Source organism: Curcuma longa, chromosome 7 (assembly GCF_044706935.1).
Source record: "Curcuma longa cultivar G26 ecotype Majalengka, Jawa Barat chromosome 7, ITB_CL_G26_1.1, whole genome shotgun sequence".
In the NCBI taxonomy this organism is placed as follows: Eukaryota; Viridiplantae; Streptophyta; class Magnoliopsida; order Zingiberales; family Zingiberaceae; genus Curcuma; species Curcuma longa.
The window spans coordinates 9,742,769-9,768,711 of NC_133867.1; the positions used below are offsets into that span (position 1 = coordinate 9,742,769).

The 25,943-nt window shown below is 38.7% G+C and overlaps 3 protein-coding genes across 6 annotated transcripts; all 3 read right to left on the reverse strand.

Moving 5' to 3' along the window:
• Positions 1 to 9,722: 9,722 nt before the first annotated feature.
• On the reverse strand, positions 9,723 to 11,739 carry LOC141832132 (myb-related protein 1-like). The gene is made up of 7 exons (XM_074719618.1): positions 11,563 to 11,739; positions 11,255 to 11,465; positions 11,103 to 11,179; positions 10,963 to 11,014; positions 10,799 to 10,877; positions 10,651 to 10,720; positions 9,723 to 10,439 (listed from the first exon to the last, which is right to left on the reverse strand). Exons 1-7 carry the CDS (start codon positions 11,617 to 11,619, stop codon positions 9,825 to 9,827), a joined length of 1,161 nt encoding a protein of 386 aa, XP_074575719.1. The 5' UTR covers positions 11,620 to 11,739; the 3' UTR covers positions 9,723 to 9,824.
• A 2,088-nt stretch (positions 11,740 to 13,827) lies between these two features.
• On the reverse strand, positions 13,828 to 16,784 carry LOC141832101 (E3 ubiquitin-protein ligase SIRP1-like). Of its 4 annotated transcripts, XM_074719583.1 has the most exons (3): positions 16,679 to 16,784; positions 14,952 to 15,983; positions 13,828 to 14,186 (listed from the first exon to the last, which is right to left on the reverse strand). In XM_074719583.1, the coding sequence occupies exons 2-3, from the start codon at positions 15,949 to 15,951 to the stop codon at positions 14,164 to 14,166; spliced, it is 1,023 nt and encodes a 340-aa protein (XP_074575684.1). In that variant the 5' UTR covers positions 15,952 to 15,983; positions 16,679 to 16,784; the 3' UTR covers positions 13,828 to 14,163. The 4 variants fall into 4 exon arrangements, with proteins under 4 accessions (XP_074575684.1, XP_074575681.1, XP_074575683.1 ...); XM_074719580.1 differs by lacking the exon at positions 13,828 to 14,186 and having other exon boundaries at positions 14,797 to 15,983; XM_074719582.1 differs by lacking the exon at positions 13,828 to 14,186 and having other exon boundaries at positions 14,797 to 15,974; positions 16,679 to 16,771.
• Positions 16,785 to 17,844: 1,060 nt separating this feature from the next.
• LOC141832204 (putative complex I intermediate-associated protein 30) lies at positions 17,845 to 25,719 on the reverse strand. The gene is made up of 6 exons (XM_074719691.1): positions 25,604 to 25,719; positions 24,602 to 24,772; positions 22,633 to 22,724; positions 18,765 to 18,845; positions 18,545 to 18,643; positions 17,845 to 18,452 (listed from the first exon to the last, which is right to left on the reverse strand). The coding sequence occupies exons 1-6, from the start codon at positions 25,653 to 25,655 to the stop codon at positions 18,255 to 18,257; spliced, it is 693 nt and encodes a 230-aa protein (XP_074575792.1). The 5' UTR covers positions 25,656 to 25,719; the 3' UTR covers positions 17,845 to 18,254.
• Between the last annotated feature and the right edge of the window lie 224 nt (positions 25,720 to 25,943).

The following is a 25,943-nucleotide window of genomic DNA, read 5'->3' on the forward strand; positions in this document are numbered from 1 at the left end:
GCCCTTTTACTGGCTAATTTATTACTAAAAGTTGAATTTCTTATAATGCTTGTCAGTCGTCAAGTTATCATATCAACACACCTCTTTCGGTAAGCTTAGCCTTGTAGATTAGTGTTTTAAGGTCGAAGTGAAGACGAGGCCTTCTTAGGCAATATGATCATGCCCTAGTGTTTATGATTGATTGATAATTTTCTTCCAAGATATAATTGCCTAGGATTCAAAATAGGAACACTCTAAATTTCAAATCTTGATAAACTTTCATAGTTTTGGAACTTTTTAAAGAGGAGAGGAAGAGTGAAAAACTCAAAAGATGAATTCACAACTTGAAGTTGAGTGAATTGAGGAGGAAGAATAGAGTTCTTTTGATAGGGATGAAGGATTTCTCCAAAGGTGAAAAAGACACTTTTAATTAATTAGCTCTTGCATGTTTCATTCTGAACTAACCCTTCATCACTCAAATAACATTAAACATTGATTTCTCATTCGTTAGAAAATTAATTTGCGATGATCTACTCGTAAATTAGTCATTTATGCCCCTATTCAATTTAGTTACGAAAATAAATTTTCTAACATTTTTATTGATTCATTACAATTGCTACACCCTTCCTTTTGCTCTGGTATGGTGATCAATTCTCTATCGAACATTTCATACTTGGAGTGAATTGTTTGTTCACCATATTAAAATTTTGGGATCATAATTATAATTATAAATGTCTAATGTCATCAATTAAATAAGCCATAAATTAATGTGATCAAAATTATGTTAAAGAATTTGACTTAAGGATTTAATTGTCATGAATATAATAGTATGGATATCACATGTGTAATTTCTAATTTATTGAGGGGCTAAATTAAAAATAAATAAATTTAGAGAATTATAAAAAGGGGGTTATAGTCCCAGTTTGCAGAACGACGTTTTGGTTTTGTACCTCATCGATAAAACTCTCTGAATTCTTAAGAAAATCTATAATTAAAGATCATTGCTCAAAATCGACTGTAAACCATGAGTTCTGGTATGCTTCCGCAATTCTGATTATTATGTTTGTGATTTCTTGAGAATAAATAGAGTTTAGGGTTTGTTTTAAAATTCCCTATCCATTTTTCCTTACAATGGTATCAGAGTGAGGTTATTCCAAATTCATAAAAAATTATTCTATTTTGGTTATTCATATGCCTACTATTTTGTTTTGTCTTTCCATTTGCTTGTTCATTGTTGGGCATAGGAAAATTTGATTTTGGAATTTGATTGTCGGAATACGGAATAAATTTGCCAAATTCAAACCGATTTCCGACGACATAAGTGACCAACGACCGTGATCATGATGAGACGAGTGATCTTCGAAAATCGGTGCTGGAAACCACTATTACCACCTAAAATTGCCTTTTAAAAAAAATAAACTATTTCGGCGAAGCGGTGAGGCAGCGAATGGATGGTTTTTTTCCTTGGATAGTTGCGTCAGTTTTTGGAGACGGGATTTTGATATTTTATAAAAAAAAAAGAAAAAAACCCATCGCCATCATGGCCAACCGTCCTAATCACTTGCAAGATGGAAAGAAATCGTTCAATTGAAAATTCTAAATTTTAGGCTACATGTGGGCCAATTTTTCAATAGGAGATCCATTGCAGACACGTCAAATTTTAAATTTTGGATTACATGTGGATCAATTTTTCATCGACCCATTTAAACTTTACAATCCAATAAATTTAATCATTTAGATAAAATAATTATTTATAATATTGATTTAAATTTTTGATTGGATTGTATTTCTTAATTTCCGCTGTAATGTTTATGATGTATGGTTCAAAAGGATGTCTGTATCTCCACAATAGCATGATATTGTCCACTTTGGGCCTAAGCCCTCATGTTTTGTTCTTGGGCTCTCCCCAAAAGGCCTCAAGCCAATGGAGATACTTTCCATCCTTTTAAACCCATGATCTTTCCCATGTGTTTTAGATGTGGGACTATGTTTGCACCTTTGCAACTCAACAATCCCCCCCTCAAACAAAGGACCACAGACCCCCCCTCAAACGGAAAGCCTCCGTTTGATGTCTGAATCTTCGACCCACCAGGACTTCCTGCCCCTCGGTCCACCCTGACCTACTAGGACTTCCTGCCCAGCCGCAACCAGGACTTCCTGCCCAGCCGCAACCAGGACTTCATGCCCCTCGGTCTACCCGATCTACTAGGACTTCCTGCCCAGCCGCAACCAGGACTTCATGCCCCTCGGTCTACCCGACCTACTAGGACTTCCTGCCCAGCCGCAACCAGGACTTCATGCCCCTCGGTCTACCCAACCTACTAGGACTTCCTGCCCGGTGTCTGGTCCTCTTGATTCAAACATGGGAGCCCCTACTTCCTTTATTTTTAAGGTTCAACCCACATGGTTAGATCCGGATCATGACTCATCCGGCGGTTATTCCGGTGAAGAGCGGCCTCGCTCTGATACCAATTGTAGGGTTCAAAAGGATGTCTGTATCTCCACAATAGCATGATATTGTCCACTTTGGGCCTAAGCCCTCATGGTTTTGTTCTTGGACTCTCCCCAAAAGGCCTCAAGCCAATGGAGATACTTTCCATCCTTTTAAACCCATGATCTTTCCCATGTGTTTTAGATGTGGAACTATGTTTGCACCTTTGCAACCCAACATATGATTCATATGTATAATTGTATGAACGAAAAAGAAAATGTAGCGTCCGCCGCCCCACCTAAGGGCGGACGTTATAATTAATGTGGATTAATCATGCATTGAAGAAGAGAAGGTTACATGCATGGAGGTTACATGCATGGAAGTTATCATGCTTGATTAATAGGATTAATCATGCATTGATGAAGAATACCAAAAGCCTAAAAACCTTTGGTATTCATGGCATGCCTATAAAAGAGCTCCTCTTGCAAGAACTCTTGGATGGTTCATTCTTCTCCTCTCCTCTTCTTCTTGGCCAAGTTCTTCAAGGTTGCTAGCACAACCAAGTTTCTCTAAAGTGTGAGAGTTAGCGTGGATACGCATAGAGGCACGGACACTTGAACATGCTTGAGATCCGACTACCTTTGGACGAGCGGGATAAGCGAAGGGCACGCATCAAAGGTGAATTCTATTAGATGGAATTTTTTTTTTAGTTTTAACTTGTATGTATCTTTCGCTTGGATCGCTTGAGGGATCCTAATTTTCACTGTGATTTTATTTTTTATTGCATAGGATTCCCAACACAAGGCCTATGTACGGGAAGACGCTCGTTCACTAATGGTCTCCTTTTCAAAACTTTTTCAGAGGTAGAGAAACTCATCTTACAGTCTAAATAATATATAAAAGACAAATATAGAAAGTAAGACTTAAATCAAAATTAACCGAACACTCGTATAGGCCAATCAGGAAGTCCTGAGTGCAGCGCACCCTTCCTGGAGCTTCCCCCGTCACATGAACTAGGACCTATTGGTGTTCAGCAACATCGCAGGATGAAGGATTGGTAGAAGAAGTGTTGTCCTTAATGGTGAACATTGACGGTCTTATAAAGACACTCTTCTAGACATCAGGATCCCTTTTTAGGTGCCCCGAATTGATTCGATCTGACCTAGTTCCATCGGTCTTTATCAAATTATCGGGGCCAATTCCATCTTATTCGGGTGCATGGACTATCTAGGAGCCCCTAGACCATTCTGGGCACTAGGAGTATGATCCGAGTGCCTGGAAACAATCAACCAAGTTTGACCTGAGTTGATTTCCGGGCTTGATTCAGCTGCTTCTATTTAATTCTCTTAAGCTTCCTCAATCTTGCTTTCAGCTCCTGGCTCCTACAAGATTAACATACATACAAACAAGCAATTTAAGCCTACTTATAGTTTGTCTGACCTACTAGGCTTACCTAAGTCTTACCCTATACGTATAACCTATTAAGCTTACCCATGCCTAACTTCCAGTTAGGACTAGTCACTAGGTAGACTTCCTACTTTCTAAACATCCGATCACCCTTGACCTAATTGGACTTTTCCTTGCCTAACCTCTAGTTAGAACTTCCTTGCCCAGCTTCACTTACTAGGACTTCTTGTCCAGCCTCCAACCAGGGCTTCCCTTACCTAGCCTCTAACTAGGACTTCTCCTGCTTAGCCTCCAATTATGACATTTTGCCCGGTCCAACTAACTAAGACTTCTCGCTAGTCTTTTGGTCAAATCTGACCTGACTAGGACTACTCACATCCAACCATCAGGTCTTGTTTGTATCAACCCTTGGTCAAATTGATCAGACCTAGGTATATTATCAAAAATTGAAATCTTAGAGGTAGACTAGTGCTCCTTGCACCAACAACATGTGGGTCTTATGCTTTTTTAGAGGTGGTATATATTAATGTTCAAACTAATGCGGATGTCGTAAGGGTCCTAGTAGCCTCCAGCCTTCCCAACCTACTCGAATACAATGTTCTCTGGACGACGAGGGATCCACTTTTGAGTGGGCTCGCTTCATCTTGAACCTCTAACATTCCTTAATGTATTACCAACTCTAGCAAGGCAGCCTACACTGAAGGAGACAACACTTAGTTAACAGCTCGACAGTGTAAGAGGTACGACCCAATGGCTGACGCCCTTGATGCCTTACCTTCATGCACACGATTAGTCTATGGGCGATGTTTCACTTGTGCGATCCCCCTACATGGCTCACCTAGGGCTTGTGTGGCAACATACATGGGCATTCCCTCTCATCGACTATATAAATCTCAATAAAGGTAGGTGAATGTATGATTTTCTTCTCTTAAGCGAAGGCCATTCTTCTCTCTTGAAGCATTCGTTCGCATATGCATGAGTCCTCTCTCTCTCTCTCTCTCTCTCAACCCAGAGCTGATCCAACTGTCGAAGGAGCCACGTCGACCCTCGTTGACGTGTTTTTGACTCATAGGATATCAAAGTCCGACTAGCCGGAGGATGGACCCAGCCACAATTCTAAAGAGGAAGAGAGAGTGGCCCAAGTGTGAGGAAGGACACCATCAAATTGACATAATTTATGGGAAACGATACAAAAGGTTATGATGGTTAGTACGAGGAGAACAACCGTAGAACATCAGTTCGAGGAATCAGTGGAACAATGTCAACCTCTTTGCCGATAATCATTGAAACAGCTGGAGGTCTGGTCTCGCGGGAGTAGCTCTCCCACATGGTTCGCTAGCTACCATAGTGGAAGAAGCCTTGCAGCAAGGCCGAATCCCTCACATCATTAGAGAAAAAGAGGTTGCAGCCTCGGCAAGGGAAATGCCAATGGTCGAGCCCAGAGCTTAAAAGGGGGCACCTCAACCTATCGCACAACGAAGCAATCAACAAATCTCGTATCGGTCAGGTCTCTACCTACCAAAATAGTAATTGCATGACAAATGTCATTCTCAAACAATATTTTGAAGGAAGAACTTCCTAGTCACTTCTGTCTGTCCCACATTTATAAGATCATTTTGTGTCGCACTATGGTATCAAATAAATTATCGAACCCCACTACATGAATATAACATAGGGAATGATCTAGATCGTCTCTAACAAGGAATGTAACACGTGAATGGTAATTGCAAGATTAAATGTTATTATTGATTGGGGGGGTTGATATTTCAATTGGGGGTTTGAGTTTTGGATGCTAAGCCTAACAAATGAAAAGAAATGCATGTAATTAAAACTCTAAACTAGTTAAACTATGATTGGGGAGAATTAAAGGAAATATAAAGTAAAACATTCCTAATCCAACCTAACCTAACCTAATTGCAATCCAAATTAATGACAAGAACTTAAAGCATTCAATGAAACAAGCATGAATAAATTAAATGAATTGAAATGCATTAATAAAAATAAACAAAGTGTAAGGGACATTTACACAAACATATAACAAGCCTAAAACTAAACTAATATAAGCCCTAAAGATAAAGTGGAAATATCTCCTTCTGATGGATGGAATGAACCAAGCTTCAATAACACAAAGCTTGTGGACAAAGGTGGAAGTGCCTCTCCTAACCTGGATGAGTGCTTGTCGGTGGTAGATTCCGACGATGACGTTGGATCGAAGGCATGCTTATGATGGGAGAACCTCGCGGATGACCATGTAAGAGATTGGAATCGCAATCCCTCTAGGGATGAGTTATGGAGTGACGGAGCTTTGAGTTCTCAGAGCTTGCGGATGTAGGAGAGCTTTTCCAATCAAGATAGAGCTTGTAAATGTAGATGAACTTGTGGTATGGACTTCCTTCTTCCAATCAATAGAAGAAAGTTGGTCACCGGAGTTGTGGATAGGGATAGTTGAAGATCCTTCCTTGGATGAAAATGAAGTGTGGTGGAGATGGAGATGAGATGGAGGCTTCAGGTTATTAAGGATCCTCTTCTCAATGAATCGGTGTCTTTTATGCTTTGTGTGACACAATCGTGACACATGACACACAACCCAGCCGTGTTAGACACTGCAATCTTAGAACGCGCTTTGGATTTGGTTCCAACAAGAGACATGGCCAGACCATGTTGGCTTCTGTAGTGTGCTCCAAGCTCCATTGATTCCTCCCATGAATACCTACAAAATAAAATATACCCATATATCAGTAAAAACACTATCAATTAGAAGAGATTTGGAATAAAGTTAAAAAAATCCTTACTCATGAAATATAATATAAACACAGAATTAAGTACACGAGATGATTAAAACATCAAGAATAAGAGCCAAAATAATATATCAAAACGATAGTTATTGTTGGGTTGCAAGGGTGCAAACATAGTCCCACATCTAAAGCACATGGAAAAGATCATGAGTTTAAAAAGGATGAAAGATATCTCCATTGGCATACGACCTTTTGGGGAGAGCCCAAGAACAAAGTCATGAGGGTTTAGGCCCAAAGTGGACAATATTATACCATTGTGAAGATGTGGACATCCTTGGGGACCTACAAGTGGTATCAGAGCGAGATTGCTCTTCACCGGACTAACCGTCGGAAGAGTCATGATCCAGATCTAACCATGTGGATTGAACTTTAAACAAAGGAAGTGTGTGCTCCAGTGTCTGAATCAAGAGGACCATACACCAGGCAGGAAGTCTTAGTAGGTCGGGTGGACCGAAGGGCAGGAAGTCCTAGTTGCGGCTAGGCAGGAAGTCCTAGTAGGTCGGGGACCGAGGGGCAGGAGTCCTAGTAGGTCCGGTAGACCGAGGGGTAGGAAGTCCTAGTGGGTCGAGGATTCAGACATCAAACGGAGGCTTTCCGTTTGAGAGGGAGCCTGTGGTCCTTTGTTTGAGGGGAGGATTGTTGGGTTGCAAGGGTGCAAACATAGTCCCACATCTAAAATACATGAAAAAGATCATGAGTTTAAAAAGGATGGAAGATATCTCCATTGGCATGAGGCCTTTTGGGGAGAGCCCAAAAATAAAGCCATGAGGATTTAGGCCCAAAGTAGACAATATCATACCATTATGGAAATGCGGACATCCTTGGGGACCTACAGTTATCACACCCCCACACTTTATTTCTTGCACATCATGGGCATGTAAACAAAACTAAAAGATAATAAAAAATTCATCTCCCTCTCCTATCAACACTTCAAAGATTGTAAAAGGTAATTATTTAGAACCATCAAATTTTATAAGGATCAAAAGATTCATGAACTCAATTCTTACACAAGTCAATAAGCATGGTGATTTCAATCAATTTGAATAAACTAAGCATGATAGAACCTCACAATGTAAGTGGTTGTGCTCTCACTCAAGTAAGCATTTATGAGGTGGAGTTTACGCTCAATACTACTCATAATATTGCACTACTATATGCTTGTTTATTTTCTACTCTCCACTGCTATAAACATACTCATGCATAAATTTGAAGGACTTATGAGAGTAGTAATGTAGCCAAAAAGAAGTCAAAAGAAATATGAACATAGATAAAACTAGAAGAGAAGCCAATGAGAACACGAAGTCATGGAATGATAAACATGATGAATACAATAACGTAATATATGCAAAAGCTCACCCAAACTTCATAACCTCCTTTGTACATTCCATCACCCAATCAAGAATGTCTCCCTTTTTCTTCTTCTTCTCTTTATTTTTTCTCTCTTTTATTTACGGTATTCACCACGATCCCGACATTAACACGACCAAGCTGTAGTTCAATTTTTTTCATGGGGCGTACAAAACCTAGCACGGTAGTGTTCCTCAACACAGCCTGCCCATGCTACAATTTATGGACAACTTCTTATTTTGAACCTCCCAGAATGAGGCATGACCATGCCAACTAACATGACCAATCCATTTTTCATTCTAGGCACACCTTCTTCACACATAACTCCACCCGCCGCCCCCCCCCCCCCCCCCCCCCCCCCCCCCCAACTTAGAATTTGTCCGTCTCAAACAAGGTAACTCACCATGCCATTACCCAATACTCTCATCAAATGATAGGGCAAAAAATAAACAAATAAATATGTGGCAAGAAAAATATAACGAACAATAAATGTGCTAAGGGAATTATTCAACTAATAACTAAACAAGAATGGAAATCACAATGTGGACAAATGAGAGGGTCTTCACCACATTTATGTATACATATGATATCGTAATCTCAAAAAGAAGCAGAGTTCTAGAGTGTCAATTATCATGAGTGTTGATGTGGCGAGATAGGCATATTACACGTGGTACCCAGGGCAGACACAAGTCAAGTGGAGGTGTCAGTCAAAGGAGGTTAGACCTAGGCTATGCCTAGAATGGCCCAAGACCAAGGAGAGTTGTCACATCCTGAGAGATGGTCATCCAAAAAATTTCAGCAACATCTCCCCTGTAATAATTCAACATTCCTGAATAGATTTTATCATAGGCCCACACAGCCACAACCACATGCTACAAGATATAGAAAATATCCAACTATCAGAATAAAGGCCCACACGACCACATCTATATATCTGACACATGCATGTAAAAAAACCCACCACAACAACCAACCGATCCTCATACACATACCAACAAGGTATGATCACCAACACATGTCAACTACATAACAACGAAAATCCCATAGCACATCGATAGTGCTCACAACAAAATCAACAACAAACTCCACAAGTGTTCGATAAAAGAAACGACGCAAGCAGAATCATAACAATGATAAAATCCATGTATCAGAACACAATCCAAAAAGACACAAATAAATACCAACCGAAAATCGATACAAAAAAACTAGCAACTCCTGCTATGAGATGGGGGCGGTCTAGTAGAACGCCAAGCTTCAAGACAATATTCTTATCTGCTACTTGAGGAGTAAAACGGCGTTTTGGTTTTATATCCAATAAACAAAACTCTCTGGATTCTTAAGAAAATCTACAAATTAAAGATCATTATTCGAAATCGACTGCAAACCATGAGTTCTGGTATGCTTCAGACAAGAGCTTCAAAATTTTACAGGCACTTTAATGTTTTTAAAACTCCAAAGGGATATTTTTGAAAAAGAACATAAGCTTTCAGTGGAAAAATCAAACTATCTTTTACTAGCTAGAGTTTCATTATTCTTAAGGATCGAGGGAACTGAATGATGACTCCAAAAAAATGTTAATTCAAGATTCTTTAATGTAAGAGTTTAGGGTTAATAACATCATAATAGGTAAATTTATCATAATAAATTGATCTCATCTTCGCGTCCCCTTGTCGATTATCCCATTTGTCCACATCATCTGCTAGTTCATAGAATTGCTAACTACATTTCTGTATGCTATCTTGAATGCTTTTGGCAACATAAAGTTTTATTTTCAGCTTCATCTCAGCAGTAATCTGTTTGAGTCAATAATTTATTTGGTAAACTTCCTTAAATCTCTGTCTCTCTCTCTCTCTCGATTTTTTTTATCAGCTCCATCTGAAATCATTCAGGTCGAGTTCTTTACAACTTGATGAACCCTCACTACCATGATGCATGTTTAGTTCTAGTTCAGTTTTAAGACAAGGCAACCCAAACTCTTCTAATTGCTTTCTACTACCTTGATCCAGAGCTGGTCTCTTGCTTTTTGGGTGTTCAAGAAAATTTTCTTCATTTCTTTCCTCTTTCTCTACCTCAGGCAAAGGTGCACCATCCCTATCTTCGCATCGAGGTCTAGCACTCGATTGCACAATGTCTGAATCTCTTAGCATTGGTGCAGTAAAAGGCTTCTTCTGCTCATTGAAATCACTGTACCATGATGATAGGGGAAAATCTTGATGATATGGTCTTAATGCCATTCTACTACCAAGTGCCTCTTTCTCCTTCTGAAGTCCCTCGGATGAGGCTAAGCAAGTATCTACTCGAACCGAGTTACTGAAATATCCATTCGAGACCGTAGAGGCCAGATCAGAGAGTTGAATCTTAGCACCTTCAAGTCCTGCAGAACTCAGGTTTTGGTTTGTGATTGTCTCCTGAGCCTTCTCCAGCACTGACTGCAAATATTTTCCTTGAGCCTCGATCCGCAATTGCAAATGTCGTTGTACCTTTTACAGAAATGTCATTCGTCAACATGTATGATCCAATGAAACAGTAATGTGTTTAAAATGGTTTTGCTACCATTCTTAATTCTTATTTTACAGTTCCAGAACCAACAAAGATTTATGATGCTTTCTTGCCACTCTTATTTCTTGTTTTACAGGATGCTATAGCCAAGCAAACGATTAGTCGTTCGATATGTTTAGATTTGCAAATTACCTCAACTTGTTCATGTAACTGTCTCTGTACTTCAATTTGCATTTTCAGTGCCTCATCTATCTGCATGGATCTGTGCTCAATGCACCATCAGCAAATGATTATCCTGTGTTGAAATAACTAACTCATCAAGGATTAGTCATCTACATACTTATTCGATGGTGTTGCGATGTTCATCAAAGATTCGTTGTTCTCCGGTGCCCTCTCTTGTACAAGTGCACTGCCAATCACTGCAGATTAAAATGAATCACCATTTAGCCTATACATCATGCAGAATTTTGGACCATGAACAGAAACTTTAGCAGCTCTCCTTACCATTTTTGTTGCTTCCATTACTTATTTGAGTGTTTTTGCCAAGTCTGTATTTCTAGTGGACAAACAAAAGCAGGTTAGTGAATGCAATAATCACAAACAGATCGAAAAATGGTGAGTGAGGCAGAAAGAATCACAAGTACCTGAAGATGACTTTTTAGATGGTACAAAGTTAGTCCTGGAATCCCCATTACTCTCATGATTGTTTTTGGAGTAGCCTCTGCAAGATGTAGTCTCCTTATGTTACTCATTAAGAAGGATCATTTAGAGACAACAGTGACTGTTTTATACTCACTGTCGGCTCCTCCGAGTTGGTTCACTGCTTCTATAAACCTCTTGTGGAGCTCTGCATTCCATTTCAGCCGAGGCTTTACATCGGTTGAGAGAACTAAGCCTGAATCTTCAGAAGCACTTCCTCTTTGCAGAAACAAATGCCTTTCTGGGGAAAATGTTGCCACAGAAGATAGGAGGTTGTTGTTTCCTTGATGAGGCTGGTGCTGATACATCTGCTTCAGAAAATTATACAGACATGTTGAATCAAGTAGACCATTCTAAGACAGACAAATATAGGCTTCTTCTTTCCATTATGTTTGTCTTTCTTACCTTTTTCCACTGGTTAGCTTCTTGTGCTGTCGATATACTACTTGAATTCCAAGGCATCCACAACTAGAACATCATGTGTGCTCTTGTTGTCTAGGAAGGTACTCAAATTCTCTTCAGCTCCCTTGATGATGAGGAAGGACCCCAAGGGCCTCCTTATAAGCAAAAAGGAAAGGGAATTTTGAGTTGTTCGGGCACAACAGTCAAATGCAATCTAATCTGCACAGCTTGAAAAGTGGGTGTCCATCAAGTCCATTCGGCAAATTGTTTTAGGCACTTATCGGCTAAGGCCTCAATCAAAGTCTCAAAATATTGTTCTGTCCTTGGACGAACCATATGATTTTGATACCGTATCATGCTAACACTCGCGTGCTTCGGTGCATGTCAGGTCACACTTGGATGAACTTGAATGAGCTTTCACTCTTTTAACTTCATTTGGTTCTAAAAATAAGAACATAACAATTAGATAGCCAACAAGGCATAAAGATGTAACAAACACTAGTCAAATTATCATTAGTAGAATTCATCTACGCGACTAGAACTTCGGTTTCATATAAACTTACAAAAACAGAAAACTTCAATCATGATATGTCAAAAGTTAATTAATCCTACTAATAGAAAATTATCCATTAAGAAGCTGATTGCTGATATCTTGAGAACTTGGAACTTCTTTTATTCTCAGGCAATCAATTGCTGAAAAGAGCATCTTATATGGTTGGTTATGATTTTTCTTCTTTCTTTTGTTTTTTGGATCTCATGGAAATCTTTAACATTTCATCTTTTATATAGTTAAATTGAAGAGTTTTATAGATCTTTTGATAGGAGGAGGTTGAAAGCTCTATTTTGACTGTTGCATCCAGAATCAGAACTGGATTCTTACTTTCCATAAAGAACAGAAAACTCTACTGTGCAGAATTCCCTTATGTGCCTTTCATAAGTGAGTAGGGGAATCCGGCATAAGAACTGGATTCCCATCTATCTCCACTTAGTTTGGTACTTATTCAGTTATCCGAAAGAAAGAAAGAAAGAAAAGACCGGGAATCCAGAAACTGTTCATTAGCACTTAACCATAAACTGAATCAATTGTTCAGCAGATGAACATGACTCCCTATGGTTTCTGATGCAAGACTATCAGAACAGGTCCATTGTATTGCAATTCTGATTCACTCATGGAATCACAGTTTTGTGGTTGCGAATTGTAAGTCTTTTCGCTTTATCTTTCTTTCTTTCTTTCTTACTTTGCATCTTTGCATATCCTCGAATCACTTCTTTTCGAAAAGATGGCAAGGTTAACTTGCAAGGAATTTTGGTTCCATTTTTTCGCCTCTTGTTTTCTCCTAATTTGGTGCATTTGTTTACCAAGTTAAGAGTGCAAATTTGTTTACCAAGTTACCAATGAACCGATAAATCAAATTTCTTAGTTACGATAGGTTTTCGGCTATAGATGCACGCTTGCAAATCCTTAGTAATTAGTTGATACAAGGCAAAATGTAAATGGAAATTAGATGAACAAATGGTTCTAAATTTATTTAGGAGAAAAATTAATGAAAAAACAATGTTTGCATTTTTGTTTTGAACGATGATATTCACTTTATTATGGGAAATATTTTTGTTAATCTGATTTTCCTTTTAGTTTCGCAACAAAAAATGATTCATCATCCAACACCGTAGATAAAGAAAAGGAGAAATAAATAGGTTGAGATGAACTAAAATTATTGTATTGCCTACGATTTCAATCGAGTTTAAATCGAGCTTGTAGTCGAATGTCGCTCACCCCCTCAGCCCAATGCCTCGCTCATCCACATCGTTGTTACTATCACACGACTAAAACCGCTATGGCGCCTGTTGGAGTAGTTTAGTTCCATCGAGTCATCTACTTCCTTGAAGAGGTTCATTGCCGTAGTCGGCACCTCATTATTGGACCTCCAACTCGAGCATCCTCCGCACAATTCCTGATATTACAATATCTACTAGTGTAAACTCCAGTTCTCCGCGAATTGGTCTTATTCGATCCAAACCATGGCCTCCAAGAAGGTGACGACCACGACAATGGTGTATTCATTTAGCTCCCTCTGCCAATTCATGGTCATGCAATACTTGTTAGGGTCGACTCTGATTCTCCACCTTCTCGTCTTCTTCGATCAAACCATGGCCTCCAAGTAAGCAACGACTGTGATGATCATGACAGATCAAAAGGAGCTAGTCTGTTTCAAGGTGGAGAGCAACTTGGAATTGTCATCTGTAATTGAATGGTCACGCTAGACACTATACCTACTTTAGCTCTCTCATCTTACATGACTAACAAGTGAAAATCGGACTTCTCAAGTTTAAGTCGACCTTGCTCAGTCACTTGCATCCACTTGATTTCAGGTAGGCGAGATAAGCAGCAAAAGAGACATGGTCATCGTCAAAAGCCATGCCGCTCCGCGGGACATTCCCATCAACTATATTCTCGAGCAATACGGGTCTTTTCCCCCCTAAATTTGAACCAACAACCGCCATATGGCTGCTGTTGTGGCTTTTGAATCTGCCTTGTTTCATTGAAGAAAGATGAAGCTGCCATGAAGGCCCAATTCAATGCATATCTCTAGGTTTGTTTTTGAATCAGTATGGAGCTTGCATGTGGTCTGTCAAACGTGGAAGAGAGTTTAACTTCCCATCAGTAAGAAAAAGAGGTTTCAGGTCAGCTTCTGAAATCAGAAAGTAGAAGAAACATGCATCTTTTCTTGAATGAAATAGAAAGCATGTATTATGTATTTATGTTTAATGCACTGAGTGAGGCATCTTCTGAACTTCTTCCTGTTATTTTCTGCAAACGTGTGGGATTATGTAGAAAGACTAACAAGTAGTTTAACTTTCTGAATTAGCTGATGTAGCTGATGAACTCAAATACAGTTCTTTAATTGCCCTTTTATAACCTTACTCTTCTGTAGAGGCATGAGAAATGGAAGTCTGCAGGTTTCAGGGCAAAATGTTTAGTTAATTTATTGGTAGAAAAATCTTTCTCACCACCAGAAAACCCCACAAATAGGCTGGGGCATATCTACTGCACACACAATTTAGATTCTCAATCTTACCAGCACAAACCAGTTAATGGCTTAAACCCTAACAAGCTGAACTAATTCTCCCCTTCCTAACACTGTTTTCATGGTTTCAATAAGCTGCAGAAGTGCAAAGAAGCCTTGCAATTGTTGTAGTCAATATTGTTTGCATTGAACAGATGAAAAAGGCAATATAGGATCAAAGCGGAGCAATTCAAGATGGCACCGAAGAGTTATTCTTCCATCGTTCAAATAGTGAACAAAACAATATTTACAACAAACCACATGACACTCATGAAACAGCAGCAGAATGAATCAACAATTTTCAGTTTGCATCAGGATGAGAGTTACCTCCAGTGGGCTGCGACGAAGAGGATGGTTGTGTTGAGGAAGAATTTCCACTCCGGTGAGACCCCAACAAAGAGAACAAGCCATTGAAAGGCCAAGGAACAGGTAGCCAGGAACCCCTCTCGCTCCCTCCATCGCTGCTGTCACTACTACCACCACCACTATCACGAAGCTCCTCCCTATTAGCAGCATCTGAGACCTTTGACTCCTCTGTAGGCACCTGAAAACGGCAAACTGGGCAGGAACTATGGAGCTCAAGCCATGGCAGGATGCAATTGCCATGGAACTTATGCTTGCAAGGCATCTCCCTGGCCTCAGCGCCAATTTCAAAATCATCCAAGCAAATTGAACAGCTCAAGTTCTCTGTAATCTTTATAGTGGGCATTGCCTCCACTGCTGATTTATGAGCAGGTGGAGTGCCATGAAAATTTGGATCGATCTCAGCCAAATGTTGCAGGATGAGATCTAGGCCTGGTCCGAGGAAGGAATCTCTCGATGAGACACCACTGTTGCTGCTGTTCGAGCTCTGTCCTCGTGCATTATTTGTGTCTAGAGAGCCATCTATGGCATTGTTGATGAGATCCATAAGTAACTGTGTTCGGTCTCTTTCCCTCTCCCTATCACTGTCATCTCCATCAGAATCCAATCCATTGCCCTCCCTAAGGGCACGGAACATCTGGAGAATGGCTGGGCTCCGTCTCCGCCGCCGGTTAATAGCAGCTTCCAAGTCATGTTCCCGGCCAGAGTTGTGCTCTTCTTCTTCATGGTGGTGACGGCGGCGCCTCAAGGAGCCACCACTGAGCATTCCAAGCAAGATGGGAGCCCAAAGAGAGAGGTCCCTGTTCAATTCTAGGTCAGGAGATGTGGCTTCTTCTCCTCCCCCATTCATCTCCTCCACAAATCCACTGTTGCAGATTGGGCATTCGATCTCGGCTCCCATGATCGGACTCACCATTCTTGAGCACATGTGGCACCAATATCTTGCAGCTAAATATTCATCCATTGATTCTGCCTTCTCCTTTCACCCTGTTGGATCTACAAATAATCGCAATCAAATAACCCTATGAACATTACTCCACTAGGACTACAAAGTCATGTCCTTCTCTAGCACATCAAAAAAGAGATGAAGCAAAAGAGATAACTCGTCGATTCTAGGGTTAAAAAACGATTTTGGATGGCAAAGAAAAAGGAACGCCCAATTTAGGTAACTCTCCCACAAGACGAAGAACAATCAGACAGAAACAATAGATCTGCTATCAAATATCCTCGATCTCCTTTAAAAAAAATACAAAGAAAACAAAAAAGAAAGTCGGGTTTCCCATTTCCATGATGAAGATCAATCATTGCAGCTCGAACAAAGACGATCTAATCGAATAAACACAATCATCAAGAACAAGGACGAAGAGAACCAAAGAGATTTACCAGCCTCCCCCTTCGTCGCCTCGGATTCAAGAACGAACCCCCCAAAACCTATCACACGCCATCCCAAAAATCCAACTTTCCCATAAATCTCTCAGAAAAAAAACTGGATTTGGAAGGTATTTACAGCTGAAAACAGGTAAGATTGGATCTAAAAAAGGGGAAAGTGTTGGCAACGGAACAATCTAGAAGGGCGCGGCGAAGTCATCGAACCACCGAAAGATGGCTCATACACGCAAATTGCGTGTGCCTGAACCTGATTAGACTACGAAATGGTCAAAATAATGGAACTTTAATCGAAGAAAATCTACCTCGGCGAAGGGAGACGAGCAGGTCTCCAGAGAAAGGGGGAGAGATCGAGATTGAAGAGGAATGGAGAAGATGGACGATGGAAGTCAGCGAAGAAACAAAGCCGGCAACGATTATATTCAACAAATAAATTACTATTATTATTTAAAATTTATATATTTTTTGAAGATAAGAAAGGATTAAATTTTATTTTAATTCTATTTTTGTTTTTTTTTAATTAGTGACTCGGCGGTGTTTATCTTCTCAAAGATACAATTTTCAATTTGATAAAATAACACTTAAAGTGACCTTGTACATTCAAATTTTACAAAATTAAAATAAACGTCTAATTTTCATTTATTCCGAATAAAAAGTATAGCCAGAGTATTTGATTATATTAATATATGGCAGAAGCTTCCAAGTAAAAAAAAGATTAGAATGATCCATTTGAACATACTTGCCACTTGCACCACTAGTGACATTGACCCTCGCATCACATTGCCATTGCACATCAATTGCATCGCACCAATTGCATATCTCGATTGTAAATTATAATAATGATCATCTATAAAGAAATAAATTAAAAAATTATAATTAATCATTACAGGAAAAGGACATTACATCAGCTTCATCGAAATTCGACATTTGTCCACTGTAATAAATTTATCTCACATTAACCAACTCAGATATACTCCAGGGCAATTGCAATCTCAACTCATTGTCTAATGCTCAAAGATCAAAATGTAATTACTCCAATAAATAACTTTCCCATTATCACTTTGCCTAATGCTTTTCCTTTTCGGATATAATATGATTTCAAAACAGTGTGCATGAGACAGTTCGAACAGAATGAACATGACCATAAAACGGAGGAATCATGGAACACGCAACGAATAATTGAGTCCGATGATGCTACACTGGCTACCAAACAAACTTGAGCCAAATTGAAAGCTCAGCAAGATATATTAAAATATACAATCCCAATTCAATTCATGCCGATTGGCTATTGCTTCACAGTAAGCTGAGGCTGACACCCACCATGTTTTGGGAGCACTACACCATCGGAGTTCTAGTACTTTATGATCTAAGAGTAAGAAGCTAAAGAAATTTTAAAAATCTACAATAAAGGTGATAAATAACAACAGTGTTAGAAAAGAAAGAGTTTTAACTTATATCGCTTCTACCTCTACTGTATCTCAACACCAAGGAAAAAATATCCATTAATATTGGAAGGACATCCTCGTAACCCCAAAAATATCAAATATTCATGCTTTTAACTGAGAACATCATGCGATGCAAAGATTGGAATTGAATAATACAGAAATTATTAAATACTTCTCGATGTTACCTTTATTTGAGTCTAACAACTGTGTCAGAGTCAGAGACTAGGGCGGTCTCTTCAATAATTTGGCCAGAGTTGGTCTCGTCGAATGCATCAGCAACTGGAGACAAATGTGACATTTTTCAATATCCTCTTGGCTGAGTCGGATCTGAGTTTTGAGTCGATCCAATGACAAGTGTGAGTGAAATTTATACTTGGGAAAAAGTTGAAAGAAGGGTATGAGATGATCCCTGAAGGTTCAAAATTTTGAGTGGTTTCTAGAAGAGATCTGTTGTTCTCAGTGCTTTTATCCAATCAATTTCCAATCTGAAATCTCCAGGTCCAGATATAGCAACCGGAACACCCCTTTCAGCGTTGACGGAAAGAGCCATTGCGACAATGCGCGATGGATTCATCTCCGTCTCTGAACTGATCTCATGGCCTTTCCATTTTGGTACATATTGATGTAGAGGGATCTGATAGAGCCAAAAGATCAGAGTTGTAACCCACTGATGACTCAAATCTTAGATCGATGTTATGGTAACAGCATTAAAGGAGACAAACTTGCCTTTGCGACATGCCATTGGTTCTTGGGAGCATATACAAGAGCTTGCCATGAATTGTCTTCCAGCTGTCCCGGTGTACTTATCCAATTATCTGTATATATCTGCAAATGTAATTTTAAACGGAGGCATGGACTCAGATTAAAAATCCAAAAAATCTGGCGAGGGAAATCAAACGAGAGAATAAAGTCAATAGTTGTGTAAATAAGCAACATAGAATCTTACAGTAGATATATAGCATCTTCCATCCCCCCGGACTCTCATGGCTAATGTATCATATGACTCCAAGTCAATAAAGCCGTTGAACTGCAGCCAACAGTATGTTCATGAGATTTGCAACTGACAGGTGTTTTCAGATTATTAATCAATAGGAAAAAAATATATAGTTTGACAGGAAACAGTAGCACATAATTTAGATCTCCAATATGCATAATAGCAACATGAGAACATCTTAGTCAAACCATGTTGGCTCCCAATTCTTCAAGATCGGTTGTATCAATCTTATCCCCCATCAAACTCAATGACAGATTAATATTCAAATCTCTTAAATGATCTTTATTAAATTAATTGAACTCTTGCTTGATCTCCCTAACCGAACTCTTACTTTATCTCCCTCAGCGTCCTACACCTTAACATTGCTTCTTAACTGCCCAACACTCTATTTATAGAGTACCATGGACCGTACCATAGCCATATAAAATTTTCCTTTTTAGCCTTCGGAAAACAAAGCTCACATGCGACTCCTGAAGCCCCTCTCTGTCTGAACTGCACACACATTCTCAATAGTAACATAAGATTAAATAACAAAATTAGTCTGAATTTGGTTCATCAAATTTAACAAAATACTGAAAAAATAAAGATTCATGCAATATCTTTTCCCTCTTCATCTTAGTTATCTCTCAATAGTAAAATAAGGTTAAACTACTTAATTAGTCTGAAATTGGTTCATTAAAATTCACCAAATACTGAAAAAAATAAAGCTTCATGCAATGTCTTTTCCTTCTTCGGCTTAGCTATCATACCTATGGCAGGCAAAGTCTTCAGATGCATGTCAAAAGTATGTCCTTACCTCTAAGGTAAACCAAATGCAAGGAAAATATCAGATTGACTATTTGATCTTCCTGAAATGATTTGAACGTTTGTAGATTATCTAACAAATCCTTTCTCTCTCTGAACATTTGCAAACATTTCCTTATAGAACCAAAAGGCTTCCATCCTTCTTATCACTTGCAACATAGCAAGTATAGTATCACATCTATGTTATCCAATCGACATATTTATTTAAGGCGTGAGGTGTCCAAAATCGCATAGATGCTGTGGGACCTGAGGCACTAGACGCAAGGTGAGACGCATACCTTACCGAAGTAAGGCGCTTTGAGTATAAATTTTTACATTCAAAATTTTCTATCAAAATATTTGACTAACAAAATTATAGTCTATAAAATAGTAAACAATAATGTAAATATAAAATTTACTAATAAATAAATACGTTATACGCATAATTCAAATTAAAGAAAAAATAAACTTTAAATATCTAAATCATCAAAATCTTCCTCAATCATATTATTATCATCATCGCCGGATGTTTCATAATTTATATTCAGCTGAATCTATAGTAGGAGTTTTATTGAAATTATATTTATATATATATATATATATATATATATATATATATAAATTTGCTATGCTGCGGCCCGTATCCCGCGCGACACGTGCGCACTCCTCCGACCCCTCGCCACTGTTGCCACTGCCGCTTCGCCGTCCAGCCACCAACGGCCGCCGCGTCACACCCGATGAACGCGCAGTTCGCCGGCGCACATCCCGGCGCCGGATTCCGACCGGATAGTGGTCGGAATCCGGCGAATTCGGTCGCGATTTGGCCGGAATCGACTGTCAGTGCCGAGCGGCCGATTCCGACTGAATTCGTTGGATTCCGGCCACTATCCGGCGCCGGGCTGTGCGCCGGCGAGCTGCGCATCCATTGGGCGTGATGCGGCGGCCGGCGGTGGCCGGACGGCGAAGCGGCTGGAGCAGGGCTGGGTCGGGTGGGAGCGCACGAGGAGGACCGCAGGATAGCACGTCTGTATATATATATATATATATTAATGGGATAATTTATTAGGATTTAATTATGCCTATTTAAATTATCACTATTATAGTTAGGAGTTGATTGAAATTATTAACTTAAGTTTTATTTAATTAAAAACTAATTTACTTCTTGTTACGTGTTGTTCACGATCGTGGGGCTTGCACGACGCCTCCGCCACGGCAGCAGAGCTAGCATGATGCCTCCACCGCGACTTCACAAAATGCTAAAAAAAAATAAAGGTTCATGCAATATCTTTTCCTTCTTCAACTTAGCTATCATACCTATGGCATACAAAGTCTTCAGATGCATGTCAATAGGATGTCCTTACTTCTAAGGTAAGCCAAATGCAAGGAAAATATCCGATTGACCATTTGATCTTCTTGAAATGATTTGAACGTTTGTAGATTATTTGACATATCATTTTCTCTCTCTGAACATTTGCAAACATTGCCTTATAGAACCAAAAGGCTTCGATCCTTCTTAACATTTGCAAAAGAGCAAGTCTAGTATCACATCTATGTTATCCATGGCCATCGACATAGTTATTTAAGGGATGAGACGTCCAAAAGCACATAGGTGTTGTGGGGCTTGAGGCGCTAGGCGCAAGGTGAGGCGCACGCCTTATCAAAGTAAAACGTTTTGGGTATAAATTTTTACAATTCAAACATATATAGGAAATTTCTATCAAAATATTTCACTAACAAAATTATAATCCATAAAATATTAAAAAATAATGTAAATATAAAAATCACTAACAAATAAATACGTTATACGCATAATGTAAATTAAAAAAAAAAAGAAACTTCAAATATCTAAATAATTAAAATCTCCATCATCTTCCTCAATTATATCATTATCATCGCCAGATGTTTCAGATTTGTATCCAGCTGAATCTATAGGAGTTGTATTGAAATTATATATTTATAGGATAATTTCATTAGAGTTTAATTAAGCCTATTTAAATTATCCCTATTATAGTTAGGAGTTGATTGAAATTATTAACTTAAGTTTTATTTAATTAAAAGCTAATTTCTTGTTACGCACCACCCCCAACCGCGAGGCTCACGCAGTGTGTCCTCTGTGCCCACAGGGCTCGCGTGACGTGTACTCCGCGGCCATAGGGCTCACGCGATGCCTTTGTCGCGGCCACAGGGCTCACACGATGCATCCGCCACTATTGTCGGGCTCGTGCAAAGCCTTCACAGCCACTACTAGGATTGGGCTTTAAAAATAAATTTCACTTCAATAAAGTGAGAAAAATCGCACCTTATACGTGACTGCCGCCTCTCAAAGGCGCGCGCTTCTTTCAAGCAATGCGCCTGGGTCACTACCCAGGTGCAAATGGTGCGCCTGGCCTCGCCTTGCGTCTAGGCGCAATCAGGCACACGCCTTTCACAACTATGGCCATAGTACTAATTGCCAATACATATAACAATTAGTCTCTTTGATCACAACATGACAGATTCAATCATTCAACAGCAAACAGCCAACTACAGCCAAAGAAGAAATACCAGCAGAAGACAAAAGAAGAGAGATGGCTTTATAGAAATTGTATGACCTTAATAAAATGTGCAAATTAACACTTCTCCATCACGCAATGGGCTAATACTAAATCCATATTAGCAAACACACATAGGAATAATCAAACTGACATAGTGTACTAAATCAGTCTTATGTCAATTACCAATTCCTTATTTAAAACGCATGCTAACTGTAAAGTAGGGCCAAGGTTCCAAAGATGCCTAGGATTTGATATATCTACAGACATCTGAATGTTATCAGATGCAAATTCTCAATCCGTTTTGATTCTCGATGAAATAAAATTACCACCAAACTAAAATTGAAAATATTAATTTGCATAAAGTTAAATGGTTCACCTTTCACAATATGATGCATACAAGTAATGATACCAAATCTATTATTTGCAAGAGCAAGCCTATGTAACAGAATAGCATCAAAAACAAAAGCCACATTTGTGTTTATAGATATATCAATGCAGGTTACCTTTTTTGACCGCATTCCACAGAAACCACTGCGTTTCAATTTCCATAAGGACCCCTCAGTTATATCTAATGAAAGATTGCCAGAGAATACGCCTTTAATAGAAACAAAAGAAAAAGGTTCAGCACCAGATTGAAGAGCATGTAATCTCATAACTATTATTATTGTTTGCAGTTCAATTATTTGGTTGCAACACTCAGATAAGTATTATGCTTGTAAAATTAAGACAGTGGAAACAAAATCATAATAGTTACGAAAAAAGGATTATCACATTGTACATACCCAATGACTCAACTCCAGAATGTAGCCTAAATTTCCATTTACATGTTGCTTCCTGTTTTTTCTCAAAAACAAATATTAATATGTAAATTTAGACCAGGCTACATGGTGAATGAGTCAATAGATAAGCTACTGGAAATTTTTATTATTATTAAACAAACAGCAAACCAGCACACTAATTAGTGTAACAAACATGTGAGGTTAGAACGAGACCAAGTAAAAAATCTAGTTAACGTAACAAAAAATGATTCGAGGGATTAGCATGGTTCAATAACAATGATAACCAAAAAAGGGCACACAAAGACAATATTTCTCTATCTCACAATTTATTTCATTGTCAAAATAGTAATTTCACATGTGAACTGAAATACATGTCATAGTATTATGTAAAGGTTATACACATATTACTCCAACATAACAGCAATTTATAGTCCAAATCAAAACATTGGCAAAGAAATATCATAAAGATCTTATGCAGGTAAATTATGTTTATAGATAACACAAGAAAACTGAATGCTATCATCTGTACATCACTTTTTTTTTCTTTTTTTTTTTTTACAAGTTTGTATGGTCAAAGTTGCATTTTGGTGCCTAAACCAATCTGTTCTAGAATCTTGAGAGTTGAAGTTTCTTTTATCACATGTCTACTTAAGTGGAAGAAACGAGGAAAGAAAGGATCAGTAGTGGGTAAGGGAGAAGGGGAAGGAAGGGAGAAGAGAAGAGTTTTCTTTGTTTGGTCAACTTAAAAAAAGAGGGAAGAAAGGAAAATAAGTGAACTAGTATTTGATTTTATCATTCCTAAGACATGAAGGGTTAAACATTTAGTACTTTTCCCCTCTCCTTCGCCTCTTTCATCCACTTTGGTTGAACCAAAATTGGGGAAATGATCACCAAATTTAAAATCCCTTCCTTGCCCTTACTTTTCCTTCAATCCAAGCAAATAAGGGAATCTTGCTCTTTTCCTCTTCCTTCTCCTCTATATGATTCTTTTCCACTCAACTAGACATGCATTACTATCAACCCCTTATGATCATGCAATATTTAATTTTCAGCAAGAGAAATAGCATGAAACTTTTTCCTTGACAGACTCTTCTTTTCTTCCTATTGAGTGAAAAAGGAACCTTTATCTAACACTAATCCCAGCACATTTTTGGCTTCATAACTTTTCATTCTTTTTCCAATTTCTGTCTTCTTGACCATACATGCACCAACCAACATCTAGTGTTAGAAAACAAAAACGGCCAGCCTCTATAAGAAAGAGTAGAGTAGAGCAGAGCAGAGCAGAGAGAAAGGATAGTACATTTTTATTGTTTTTCCCTTTCCCTCTACCAAATCTATGCATCATATGCAATAGTTTGACAAATGATTGTTTGGCCCATGATTTGCAACATTCATAAGAACTACAAAGTGATCTTATCTGTGATTGTGATAATTAGGAAAATAATATATAAACAATTTACAGGTTGAACTTGGACATCTTCTCATTCCTCAATCAATAAACTCTATATCAGTTTCTACTGATCCATCATAGTGATTAGATCAACCGTATTAAATTAATCAATTCATCAAATCTGTATGAGACATGTTACAAAGGCATGGATTTTGTTACAGAAATGAAATAAGTTAGAATAGCACTTGCAGCAAACTATAATTCTAGAATGATAGTAATGTATAAGAAAGTAAAGAACCATACCACTTAGTTCCTCATTACTACCAACATCAGTGATCTCCAAAGAAGCTGTAGACAAACCTCCAAATTGTGAGTCAGAATGCAAGTGCCACCTCTTCAATTCCTCTTTTGAATTGAAGTTGAACACAAATTTTTCACTTGGCGGCATTAGATCTTCTACATTCCAAGCCAGTGCTGTAACATGGAAATACATGAAGAGAAAAATATTACATCAATATCTAACACAGAATTCCCTTATAGCAACCTTTTCTTTAAAAAAAATGCAATCAAGTAGCACATTTGGTATTTTGAAGATCCAGGTTGTTTATTATTTCCAATTCATTTTCCAGAAACATCGTTAATCTTAACAAGCAATATTGTCACACTGTAACTAGATAGAACACTTTTTTCATCAAGCATAAAAGAAGCAAACAAGCATAATATGATTTCCTGCAAATCAGTTGTGAACTTATCAACCTCTTCATATTAGATACTACAAACTTCCCCACTCGTGAAAAGGTGTTTTCATGTTCGAATTTATGAAGGTTCCTCTAATAACAATAAAAATGTAGATAATAGCGCATAAGTGCAAACACTTGGTCAATTTGGGAAGACACCAATCCAAAAAAAACACATCTTTGAATTCCTACAGAAGGGGCAAAAGAACATAGGATTGAAGTTCAGTAGACTAATAGAAAAACACCACATTAACACACCATTCAAACAACCCAATCGACAGGTGATGCGGTCTAACCGGAAATGTCAACGACTAGAAGTTCCTATCACTCCATCCCATCTTCTAGCCTTCACCTTACGGAAGGAATAGAATTATAGCTCAGGCACAGAAATTGAGGCTGAAACCTTCAAAACAGAGATGGAAAGACTATCGAGATAAACTGAAACCTAGATCGGGCCAGATCAATGAAAGGCACTTGCCCTAGATAAACTGAAACCTAGTTCGGGACAGATCAATGAAAGACACTTGCCCTAAAGGAGACGGCCATAAAATGCAAAAGACGGTAGTACCTCGCTTGGTAGCGGCGATTGACGCTTGAAGGAGAGAGCGGAATCTGGACATGGATCGGACTGGAGAGCAGCAACCAGAGAGCGGGAGATAGCCGCGTGGAGGTTGAGTTCGAGGGTTTCGGACAGGCGGCGACGACACGATGAGATGCGAACCGTCCCGATAAGATGGCGGCAGCCATTGGATATTCGATTCTGTTACGTCGGACTTAATTATTTAATAATAATCACATTTTTAATTAAATTTAGATTTTTAAAAAAAAATTGGATGGAAAGTTGCTAAGTTATTTTGGTCACCAATAAAATTTTAATCAATTTTAATTTAAATTATTCTAATAACAAC